Raw genomic sequence first — 12,434 nt, forward strand, 5'->3', positions numbered from 1 at the left:
TTCTTTCCAGAGGCATCCCTAAAAGTTTAAAATGTGACGAAATAAACATTAAAATGGGCGGTTTTAGTCAAAAATGACACGCCCGACCTCTCTAATTGACTCAATCCACTGTGCGGCGTTGCAGAATTCCTGGCTATCGATGGTGAAACTGCGAAAATGCGTACTCGATTGCGGTGTTTGAAAATCTCCGCTCCTGTTTTATAATTCAAAGGAGATCGAACCAGCTGTATGGCTTGCAATTTTCACAGAATATTCTTTACACAGGGTAGAAAAATCTCCGAAGTTTTCAATTAGTGAAATTAAGTGATTCCCATATAAAAAATAAAGTATGACAAGTCTGCAACGCAACAAACCGACATACGCATTTCTGCAGTTTAACCATCGATGTATTATTTTCTACATGGAAAACAACTAGACGTCATTTTATAAACATTTTAGTGATCTTTCTTATTACACATTTTTCGGGAATTCCAAAGTATCTTTCTAGGTTTCTCTTCATGCCAAAAACACTTCCCTAATTCCGTGTTACTAATCACTCTATTCAAATGAATAAATAAAGCGATGCAATGAAAAAAAAATAATAAATAAATTAATCGATTATAAGATAAGGTGAAGCATAGGTGTAAGCACCTACTATCGTTATTGTTTGTATTTTTCCATTTTGTAGGGTGAAATGAGAGAATTGAGAAAAATTTAAAGAACTACGAAAAAACGTAAGGCATCTTTTATTCATTTGATGAAGAATGTTTCTTTGAAGTTCAGTAAAGTATACCCTTATTCATCATTTGGCGAGGGCTCTTCGAAATTTAATGATGAAAAACACAATTTTACAAGGTAAAATTTTAATAGGAGCCAAAGAATAAAAGAGGCATCAAGATTTTTCAAGAACCGCTAGGAGGTAATAATTATGAGATGAAAAAGGGAAAGATACATGAGAAAATATTGGAATAATTAAATGTTTAAACTATCTCATCAAACGCGTCATTTCCGTTCGATGAAAAGGGGAATTTTTTTGTAAAGAAGATACGAAAATATATTGCAATAATGAAATATTCAGAAACTTCTTAATCAAAGGCGTTATTTCCGATCGATGAAGTGATGAGGAATTTAAAAACAAAAAAGGGAAGTTTTATTTTCTTTTCGCTGCTATCAATCAACTTTGGGAGCAGTATAATCTAGATGTAGTGATAGTTTATACGAAAAGTATATTGAATTTCATTTCCATTTCATCCGGCGAATGAAATTCTTGGCCAGTGTACTTTGTACTCAAACATTCTATTTTTTGATGATATTAAATTTCCTTCCCTAAAATAAATTAGGAAAGCATGAGTAATAAGTATAGAAAAAATAGAATTCATCTTAGGATAACCGATGAAAGCAAGAAGGATGGAAGATGTGAGAGTATGGTATTATTCATAGATTCTTCATTGAAAACATTCCATTCTCCCATTTCGGTGCTACTTATTAGCGAGATATTACACACACATGCACAAAGTAAAATTGTATTCAATTCAAGCTCAAATCCATGAAGTTTAAATTTTCATGACGTTTAAGACCCATCAAAAATAAAAAGATCAGTAATTTAGCTGTGTTAGCATTCAGGAACCGTGCACATTTTGAACAAGAATCATTTTTGCCTCTGAAGAAGGAAACAATTCTCGCCGCAAGTTTAAGTCGAGAAACATTCATTGACGAGGACGTCAATAGGAAAATTTCAGCTACTATTTATTCGAAACTAAAATTAAAATGTAATTAAAAATTACTTACTTGTACGGTACTGGATGAAGACTAAAATCAGAAAGATTATCTCCCGCATTTGGAAAGCACCTCGGGCTCACCTGCAACATAAACGAACAGTTTCGTGAATCATCAAAAACACTACCTAAAGCTATGAAACAGAAACAATGAAAAAAGTCCAACGCCTATATAATATGGGAAATGTTGCAGTTCCCCGGATTATACGTAAAAAGAGCATTTGAGGGGTTTGGAGGACGAAGCAAACAAGTGCAGTTTTTGCTATCCTGAGAAATACGTGTTTAAAGTTTCAAAATTACATGGAGTCTTATAGCGGAAAGGAGGTTTAAACTCACTTTTAGATGCTTTAAAGTTGGATTTTACTTCTGAATTTTTCACAGAATGTACTTTCAAACTAGTTTTAGTCGAGTTTATGAATATCTCAATTTTTTCAAAAACTGCACTTCTGCGCCTTGTCCTCCAAGCCCCTTATTTCTTCCCAACACTTTGCAAAGAAAAGCGAGAAGAAGAGCAAGCGATAAGAGGAGAAAGTTAAAGGAAAAGGGAAATGAGACTTTAGTTTTCTTTGCCTTGCCTCCTTCTTTTCTTTTTTCTTTCTTCTTTTATCTCTCCTCCTCTTCTTTACCACTCTGTCCTCTTTCCCTTTCTCTTTTGCGCTTTCCAGACCAGGGTTAACATCGTTGGCAGAGAGCACACGTGTCGAGGATCGGGAAATAAGAATTTAGTTTTCTTTGCCTTGCCTCCTTCTTTTCTTTTTTCTTTCTTCTATCTTCTTTTATCTCTCCTCCTCTTCAATACCTCTCTGTCCTCTTTTGCGCTTTCCAGACCCGGGTTAACATCGTTATGGCGGAGAGCACATGTCGAGGATCGGGAAATAATAATTTAGTTCTCTTTGCCTTCCTTCCTTCCTTCCTTTCTTTTTTCTTTCTTCTTTCATCTCTCCTTCTCTTCTTTACCTCTCTGTCCTATTTTCCTTCCTCTTTGGCGCTTTCCAGACCAGGGTTAACATCGTCGGCGGAGAGCACATGTCGAGGATCGGGCCGCTTAGCGCCCTGGGGGAGCTTCGATTCGGAGCCCCTCAATTTCCCCCGCCGTGATTTTCGTCAGAGTGCGTTCGATAGCATGGCGGCGCGTGACAGGGCGGGGGGAGGGGGTAGAAGTTCGGCGGGGCGGGGGGGGGGGAGCGTTTTTCCGTCGCGTGACAGTTTCGATGCTCGTTTTAATAGGTTTGGAGCGTCTTCAGTTTTTATCGCGTGCGGGCGGCTGGCGCGGGGCCTGCGGGTGTCTGATATTTCCAATTTGTAACACGTTTCCGCCTCGAACGTCCTCGCGTGTCACAGATATTAATCTTCACTTAGGCTTGAACTTTCTCCATTTCTGCCTCCGCCCCCCCCCGCCGTCCCCCCTGCCGCACCTGCCGGTCTGGGGCGGCCGTCCCCGTGTCGCGCTCGCAACGTCTCCATTCGCCCGCGATCCCATTCAAATCAGATCCCGCGTGGTGCGGTGCGGCGGAGCATATTTGAATCAGAAAGAAGTCGAGTGTTTGGGAAAACAAAGGGTCTGCTCAGGGTTGCCGTGGATTTTGGAAAATGGAATTCTCTGACGCATGTTTGATCTCCGTGACAAATTTTCGTACAATTCCCTCACATTTGAAGATGCACAGGGTGGTTAAAAGGACACATAAAAAAAAAAAAAAACTTTCCTCACATTTGAAGATACACACATTGGATCTAGAGTCCAGACTCTTAAAAACATCGACAAGAAAAAATACTCTTGATTCAATCGGATTTTTGCTTAAATCAAGAACCAAGCCTCTTAATTTGAGCGGATTTCCTTTTGATTTAAGCAAAAATCTGATTGAATCAAGAGTATTTTTTCTTGTCAATGTTTTCAAGAGTCTAGACTCTAGATTCAATGTGTTTTTTTCCAGTGCAGGGTGGTTAAAAGGACATATTTTAAAAAAAGTTTTCGTGAGCATTTATTGTTCGAAACGTCATACGCATTATAAAGAGCAAAGAACAGTACTTTAACAATATTCCCTTGACATGCTCCTTATTTTCCCTGATATTTTCCAGTTTTCGCGCCCAACTTTTTAGGACTACTTGACATTAAAAGAGTTTCCTAATTTGGCCTCCCCGTTTGCCCGAAAAAATTAGGAAGAAAAAAGAAGGAAAGAAAGAAGGGACGGAGGAAAAGAAAAGAAGGACGCTTCTATTTGGTTTAATTATTCACGACAAAATTAACTGTAAGTGCATTATAAATGCTTTAAAATTTCAAACTTTTTTGGGGAAGTCTCCCAAACCACATCTGCACCCTCTAAGTTCGAAATTTCTGAATCCACCTATGAATCCGACTGTGCATTTGGTTCCTTGATCTGAATTGAGTTTGCTCCCTTTGAGTCCAGAGGAGAGGGATTGAACTTTTAAAAATTTGAACATGATGAATTTTGGGAGAAATTTGAATTTTCCGGTTGGATACAAGAAAGCAAAGCTCTTGCAGTTTATTTAAATTCAGATTTCGATACGTTGCAATCGTTTCTCCATCTGAAAGTAAGGGGAAATTCTACAAAACGCAGACTTCTCGTGTTCTTTAGAACCTCCTTCCAAACTCTCTCCGGTTGTCTTCGAATTGATAAGGTCGTATTGTACCTGAAGCCTGAAGTACTTAAATATATGTAGACAAAGCTCTTCTACATAGACTTATCTTTTTTTTTTAATGAAATTAATTTATTTATGGCCGTTCGTGGGAAGAAAAACCTTCGTCGCATATTAATACTCGAATCAAAGGATAATTACAAGGTTTGAACGCGATATTCATAGGAGATTCAATTTTAACAATGTACTCAACGTAGTTGCTGCCACTTTTATATTCACCCGCTAAAATATGGCAACGTGCATGGCACAAAATTTACTCAATGGCGTTGAATCTATTACCGACACGGCAAAGGATCCGCTTTAAAAACTTATAATCTCTTCTTCAGAGCCGTCCAATTGTGATAAGTAAACGGAGAAGGAGGCTTGCGAAATGAGGGAACGAGAACGTAAAATTCAGCGGGTGCGGATTGCGGAGAAGAGACTTCGGAAGAGGGGAGAAAGATTTGCTGAGCATGGTATTTGAATATTTTCATTGAAAGAAAGTGTAGCCTAATTGAAATTCACCTTACAACTTAAGCTCATGAAGAGAGGAAAGCGTGAGAGATTCTAACAGAGTTCACAGCCTGAACCGACGCCGAGGTCTCCGCCTCAACTAACCCCCCCCCCCCCCTTTCGCCGTGGACGAGGGCCCCTCTTCACCCTCGCACCGCTGAAAAAATGAGCATTATGTAAATTTTTCACCCAAAGTAAGGCTTAGCAGATTCCATCAAAGGAACTTTATTTCTCTCTCGAATACCATCTGCACATACGTATCTCCTCTTAAATTCTTGATTGACACGAACTTCCAGTGCTTATGATGGGTTTGTACTGCCGTGCTAAGAAAAACGCCGTATGAGCCTTCAGTCATTGCCAAATTTCCTTGGATAAATCACGAATTTTCGAGAAAATGTGTATATATTTTTCCCCCAATTTTTTTAGATATTTATGTTCGCAATTTCGCCTAAAGTTCTTGAAAATTTCAAGGACAAATTTTCATATAGCTTTCACCAAAAATAAATTTTTTATTGGAGGAAATTGACAACTCTCGGATGCTCATATGGCGTTTTTCCATAGCACGGCAGTGTAGCACTCGAGAGATACATTTAAATAAGAACGTAAGACTGGAATCGTTTGTTACGAGGATTGACTGAGACCACCATAGTGTTAAGAGTTAGCAAACATAGAGAGGCGTCTAATAGAGGTCCCTCTAGTGATACAGTCGGTGGCTCTGAATTTTCAGGAAAATTTTACGGAGATTGAATTTGAAAAGACGCAATAAAGTTGTTTGTTGGGTGTCAAATGGACGACTTGATGAGGCTTAGAATGATTATGCGGATATGAATAGCAAAATAGGAATGATACACTGCTGTCCACACTAAGCGTAGGACCGTATTTACAGCCGCATCTTAAACAGCCCTTTTCTTTAGATAGGCACCATAAGGTTTCCATTGTAACTGAGGGAAGTTTAAGAAAGTTCGATAAAGTAACGTAAACGGGCACTTTATAAGAGCCTTTGAGTAAAGTTCAAGAGTTTAACTTTGGAAATGGATCCTTGATAGGGATTTTAATGATCTGCCACTACGCAAAGTACAAAATATTAACGAAAATATCCCATGCTGTTGACAAACTTTATGGCAGATGCTATCGACCTGTAAACACTACGATAAACAAACCTGTAATATAATTTCTTATGAATTTTATACTTTTGTGGCGACAAATCATTGTGGTCGTTTGTAAGGATCCACCTTCAAAATTGGACGTATTTCTGCCAAACGCGGAGACTAGTTGAAAAGATAGGGTGTGCTCTAGAAAGGTGCGTTAAGAATAATGTAAAAAGAGGCGTGGTTCCCTTTGAGGAAATGGAAAAGCGGGATTTTACATTCAGCCAAACGGATGTACACGCCAACCAACAAACGGCACTCAAGGCAAATCAGGCTGATCAAAGATAAGTACTTTTACAGTCCTTTTTCAGTACCTTATCAAGAAACTCAGTACCTCCTCCAACAGAAAAATTCCGTACTTTTTCAGTACCTCCATTTGACGAAATTCGAAAAATTTCAAAAATTTGATATTGCGACAGAAACGACATAAAATTTGAAAAAATTCCGGACCTTTTTGCGGAATTTCCGTGCTTTTTCAGTACTTCCGGACCGCCCTTAAAAAAGCAGTACTATTTCCGGACTTGTAGACACCCTGCAATAGCACCCCGCGCGCGGAAAAATCTCCAGAAGATAAACCCTATTGCTCCTACTCCGGCATTGTTAAAATGCCGATCGTGACGGGAGGTAATTAAAAGTTGAAGAATTCCAGTCGCCGAGAGACTCCTGAATCATTGGCTATTCACTCAGAGTAAATCATCGATTTTTAACAGTGTAGATCACCCTTCGTCAAACATATCAAACTCGTCAATGGGCCTGTTGCAAACTTTTGCTAGAGCAAAACTAAGAGTTGTTTCCTGCAGATAATGCCTCAAAAATCACGATGAGCGCATCGGCAAAGTCTGAAATGCACTCATAACTTCACAATCTGCGTAAGATATTTGCGGTTTTTTAAGCTTCCCGCTTCGAAAACGACACTACGGTACAGGTGAACATTTTGTTAGAGGAGTCGTTCCATTGGCGACAATACTCATCATGGCCGACGCCAGTCCGCCAAAACACGTGTGATGGGACGAGATAACACCTGAACAGGATTAAACCATATAACAATCGGCGTGTTTACGTTCATATTTTCCTCGCCCGCCTTAATTGACCTTGAACTCTCCTCGAATTACGCGAGGAACTGCGCAAGCGTCGGCCATGATGAATATTGCCGACGATGGAGCGACTCCTCTAACAAAATGTTCACCTGTGCAGTAGTATCGTTTTTGAAGCGGGAAGCTCAAAATAACGCAAATTTCTTACGCAGATTGTGAATTTATGAGTGCATTTCAGACTTTGCCGATGCGCTCATCGTGATTTTTGAGGCATTATCTATAGGAAACAACTCTTCATTCTGCTCTAGCAAAAGTTTGCAACAGGCCCATATCACCCCGCGCGCGGAAAAATCTCCAGGAGATAAACCCTATCGCTCCTACTCCGGCATTGTTAAAATGCCAATCGTGACGGGAGGTAATTAAAAGTTAAAGAATTCCCGTCGCTGAGGAGCCCCTGAATCATTACCCCTGTTCGATCTCACTCCTCCGCGTCCGGCAGCGATCATGGCGGGAAGGCGTTCTTTAAAAAAAAGAAGAAAAAACCTTTCACTTTCATTTCCCTCGCCGGCCGCGCTCTCTCCCCGCAGTCGCCACCTGAATTACTCACCGAGATTGCGTGACAAACCTTCAACAGATATTTATGATTTCACCTGCGAGTTTCCTCTCGAATTTCATTTAAGCAGAGTCGTAATTAGATCTGGTGGAATTGCTCAATTTGTCATTTTCATCAGATTATTCTCACCCTCACTATTAGTCTCATCTTACGTTTTTTTCCCTCGACGCCCGCCCGACGCCCGACGCTGAGCCACGTCCTCCTTCCGCGGGAAGCCTTATCATTTATTGCTGCTTTTACTATCAACTCCACCTCTCCTACTTTGCCGCGGCAATTTCCTTTCCGCATCTCGCTCTTCGTTCGTATAATCGTTCCTTCAAAATGTGTTATGGACCACTAAGGGAGCGTTCATAAATTATGTATCGCTCTAGAGGGGGGGGGGGGGGGGCATGCGTTACTCTTCGTTACGAGGAGGGCTAGAGTCCTTTCATACTGAGAGTCAAGACAATGTGAATCCATTTCTGATTGGTTCCCGTATTTTAGGCCTTCACAGTGTCACAAACGGGAATAAAGATTGCATTTTCACCGATTGCAAAGATTATAATTTGGAATGGACCAGGGAGTTACGGGTTCGGCAAGGAACAAACGGAATGAGAGAAGGGACGGAGAAAGGAATTGAAGATTGGGTCGATCAAAGATTACGAAAAACGTTCAATTTGTGTAATCTTTATTCCCGTTTGTGACTCCATGAGGGGGTGTTGTCTTGACTCTCAGTATAAAGGGGCTCAAAGGAGGGCCAGTGCCAGCATTACGTAACCCTCTCGTTAAGTGAAGCCCGGAGACAAGGGACCCTCTACTGGTATCTTGGCAATGGTGGAAGCTCCTTTTTTTGGGACTCCATCATTAAACTGTTGACCTACCTACTAGTTGGATGGTTGACACCATGTTGAGAATTTCGTTTCTCAAACAAACCGAAGTTCGGGAAACTTGTTTGGCTCATGACATCGTCCGAAGCTCATCGTTCATCTTAAAAGGTAGGTCAACAGCCGAAAAAAGGGCGATGACTGATAGCGATGAGAGCGGTTAGCCAACCAGGTTGGCGTAGTTGTCAGCGTGTCTGACTCTAGGCCAATAGGCCCCGGGTGCGAATCCCGGTGGTCGCGTTTAATTTTCACGGACCTGTCGAGTAGATCTGCTGAAACAGATTCTACTCGGCCCTAATCGCTGAAAGTTTGAAAAGCCTGGAGCATGGATGTACCTAAATTCCTCGATGTCTACGGACAATAAACATAGTCTAAAGTTGGCTGAATTTGCTGGACATGAAGCCATAAAACCAGCAGAAAAAGAAGAAGCAAAAAAGGGAACAGTAAGTGTGAAAAGCTCTCATAGAGCATCCTTGAATGGACGTAGTTATACAAAATAAGTTTATCTAAGGGCCCGTCCAAGTATTAGGGAAGCTAATTGAGGGAAGAGAAGGGGTATGAGCTTGCTGTACGGATCTAACAAGGTAGGGAAGAGGAGTCAAGCCAAATCTTACGCATGCCTGCCTATTTAAAAAAAAAAAGAGAAAAAATTATCTTCCAGTGATTTCCTCTCGCTAATTTTCAGACTATTTTGATTATTATCTGAAAACTAAGGAGGAAGGTATCGAACCATTCTAACATACTTCAAAGAGGGGTGAGAAGCTGTCTGTAGGGTGTGTAACGATAGTGAGGAAAGGTCAAAATACCTCACGGAATATACTTGAACCCTCCCTATGGTCCATGAGAGTTTTGAAAAAAAACATGCGTGGAATCGAATGAGGGTCATTAATTAAATACGTGACGCTCCAAGGGGTGAAGAGATCTATCTTGCGTTACGGGTAGGTTATAAATATGGTGAAGCAAGGAGAATATTTTGGAAGGCTGCGTCACGTGGCGATCAATATTTTTGAAACAAATGGTATTTCTGCGGGCCAATTATTGAAATTGATAGACAAGGTGATAGACAAAGAAGACATAGGGAGTACGGAGCTATCCTATTGGTTGAAATGGGTGGTTCCCATAGACTAAGGAAGAAAATGATGGACTAACTATCGGGTCCCTTGTGGTTTGCCGTTACTTAGTCTATTACCTGCTTTGTCCATTGCAACCATCCTCTTCCACCGATGGGATCCCTCCAAATCTCTTTTGTCTTTTTTGTCTGTAGCTTTGTCTATGAATTTCAATAATCGGCCCGCTGAGGAAGTAAAAATTACTTTCCCGCAAATTTTCGACAAATAGGTAGATGCTGGGCGTAGGGATTCTGCCGAGTATAATATTATTTAAGAGGGGGTCTGTAGGCCCTAAAAGGGGAGAAAAGGTGTCACACCCTCACATGCAAAAGTATGGAGAGAACTTAAGAACCAATTGAAGGGTGAATTTGATTTTTGGCCACTTGAGTTTCCACTCGAATGCAATTTTCGCCGTCAGGGGGCACTTTGCCGTTTCTGAGAAAGGCGGTGCTGCAGAAGGAGGATATCGTCTTGTGCCTGGACTTTTCCATCCGTCTTCGGCCAGATTTTGGAGTTAAGCCAGGCAATAAATTCAATTATCCAGACTACGCCTCTCCGCTCCGAAGTTTAGTGTACACCTCCTGCGACTCGTTTTGAACCTCATTTACAGCCTCGCGCACAAGCCAAAATTCCGCCCCCTGCCCCCCAAGCACTTTCCTTTTCCCTCACTCCCCAGACACCAACCTTAAAAAGTGATCATAAATAAACGGAAATCTCCGACACCGATAGTAGACGGTAATTTCAACCAAAGTCTCCCTTCGCAAGGGTCCAATTCACCATATATTAATCAATAATTCATTCAACACAACTTTCACACAATATGCTGGATTGCTCTACTTAGTGTAGATGTTTTTTGAACTATATCCAATTCGCGCATCGTTCCTTCCATTATTTAAAGTGCATATCGATGGTGAAACTGCAGAAATGCGTACCTCGGTTTGTGGCGCACAGTGGATCGGTCAATGGGGAAGATTGGACAAAATTTTGAACCTTTAAACGCTTATGACACCATTTATACGAAACTTTGAGGTTCTGAAAGTGGTTCCATTGGTTTTCTCGTGAAATTTTCTTATAGAAGCACTCCTCAAAATTTAAAAAGTGACGAATTAAACATAAAAAATTGCAGTTTAAGTTGAAAATTTCATGTCCGACCTCTCTAATGGGCCTGTTGCATGCAAGAGATACAGCCGTGCGAATAGACTTTAAAGAGGTCTTATGACACGAAAATTACGATGATCACATTAAAAAAGTCTGAAATACACTCCTTACTGCGCAATTTGCATTGTTAGGAACGCGCTTTTTCAAATTTCCCGCGTCTGGGGGCAGTTTTCTAACGGAAACAATTAACGGTAACTCACGGCTATTTCCGGTCAACTAAAACTGACAACATAACCTAAAAATCGGAGCTCGTGATATCGTGAGATGAAATGTAAAGGATTGCGTTGGATATTTAAAAGTTGATCGATTTGCTTACCGCATAACGCGTATATGGACCACTATGAGAGATCACGTTGGGTTGGAAACAAACTGAAGGAAAAAATAACAACAACAACAACAACAACAACAACGACTCGGCATCTTCCGGAAATCACCGAAGCCCGCCGTTTGCTCGTTTCCGATGATTAGAAAACTGCCCCCAGACGCGGGAAATTTGAAAAAACGCGTTACTAACAACGCAAATTGCGCAGTAAGGAGTGTACTTCAGACTTTTTTAATGTGACCATCGTAATTTTCGTGTCATTTAACCTCTAAAAAGTCTATTCGCGCGGCTGTATCTCTTGCATGCAACAGGCCCATTGACCCGACCCACTGTGCGGCGTTGCAGACTTCCTGTCATACTTCAGTTTCTGCATGGAAAACTACCGAACGCAATTTTTAAACATTTCAGTGATTTTTCTTCTCTTCATGAAGAATATTCTGTGAAAACTTGAAGCCATTATGTTGGTTCGGTACCCTCTGTAAAAAATAAAATAGGAGCGGAGATTTCGAAACACCACAAGCGAGATACGCACTTAATGCAGTTGCATCGTCGATTTTGCAATTAGGAACTATAATTTCTGCCTCATTCGTGAAAACACGTATGTTTTGAGGGAAACTACCGATGTAAAAGCCTTTTCTAGACTGAGGCAGAAATTACAGTTCATATTAGCAAAACGAGGTCCAAATGTTGATATTAGGATTGCACGTAACAGAAGGACACCGACTCGATTACACAGTATTATACAAATTGTGCTTATTCGTATTTTTTTGAGACACCACCTCGAGCAGCAGATCGTTTTTGTTTTGATGACGGAATACATCGATTATGAAACTCCCAAACCACGTTTCTCAATTTGCGACGTTGTAGACTTCCTGTCATACTTTATATTTCACACATTTATATTATATCCATCCTTTGTAATCTCACATTCAATCCAATGATTTGTGAGGTAAGTTGTCAAGTAAACCCCATACAGAGGAGCGACTCATTTGGTGAAAGGTTACAAAGCCTTCGGCAATTTTACCTACGAGGCAAGTCAACGACACCTGTTACCTACAGACCAAATACTTACAGCATTTGACCTTTTAACATGTTTATGATACAAGTCAGATACAACAAGTCACAGTCAGTGTGATACAAGGATCTACAACGCGATTGTCAAGAGCATAGTAACCTACGGGTGTGAAGTATGGCCAATGAAACAGCGGACCCGGGAGGTTTTAGAGGCAACGGAGATGGACTTCTGGCGTAGATCCGCTGGTATTTCCAGAAAGGATCGCGTCAGG

At 40.9% G+C, this 12,434-nt stretch overlaps 1 protein-coding gene across 12 annotated transcripts in view; it reads right to left on the bottom strand.

Moving 5' to 3' along the window:
• The window catches only part of mmd (disintegrin and metalloproteinase domain-containing protein mind-meld), a 292,368-nt gene that overhangs the window by 243,275 nt on the left and 36,659 nt on the right, over positions 1-12,434 (bottom strand). For all 12 annotated transcript variants that reach the window (XM_072296762.1, XM_072296759.1, XM_072296764.1 and 9 more), the window contains exon 3: positions 1,768-1,838. In XM_072296762.1, coding sequence (XP_072152863.1) covers positions 1,768-1,816 — 49 coding nt within the window. In that variant the 5' untranslated portion in view covers positions 1,817-1,838. The remainder of the gene's footprint in view (positions 1-1,767; positions 1,839-12,434) is intronic.

The sequence above is a fragment of the Bemisia tabaci genome, chromosome 2 (genome assembly GCF_918797505.1).
Source record: "Bemisia tabaci chromosome 2, PGI_BMITA_v3".
NCBI classification, from domain to species: domain Eukaryota; kingdom Metazoa; phylum Arthropoda; class Insecta; order Hemiptera; family Aleyrodidae; genus Bemisia; species Bemisia tabaci.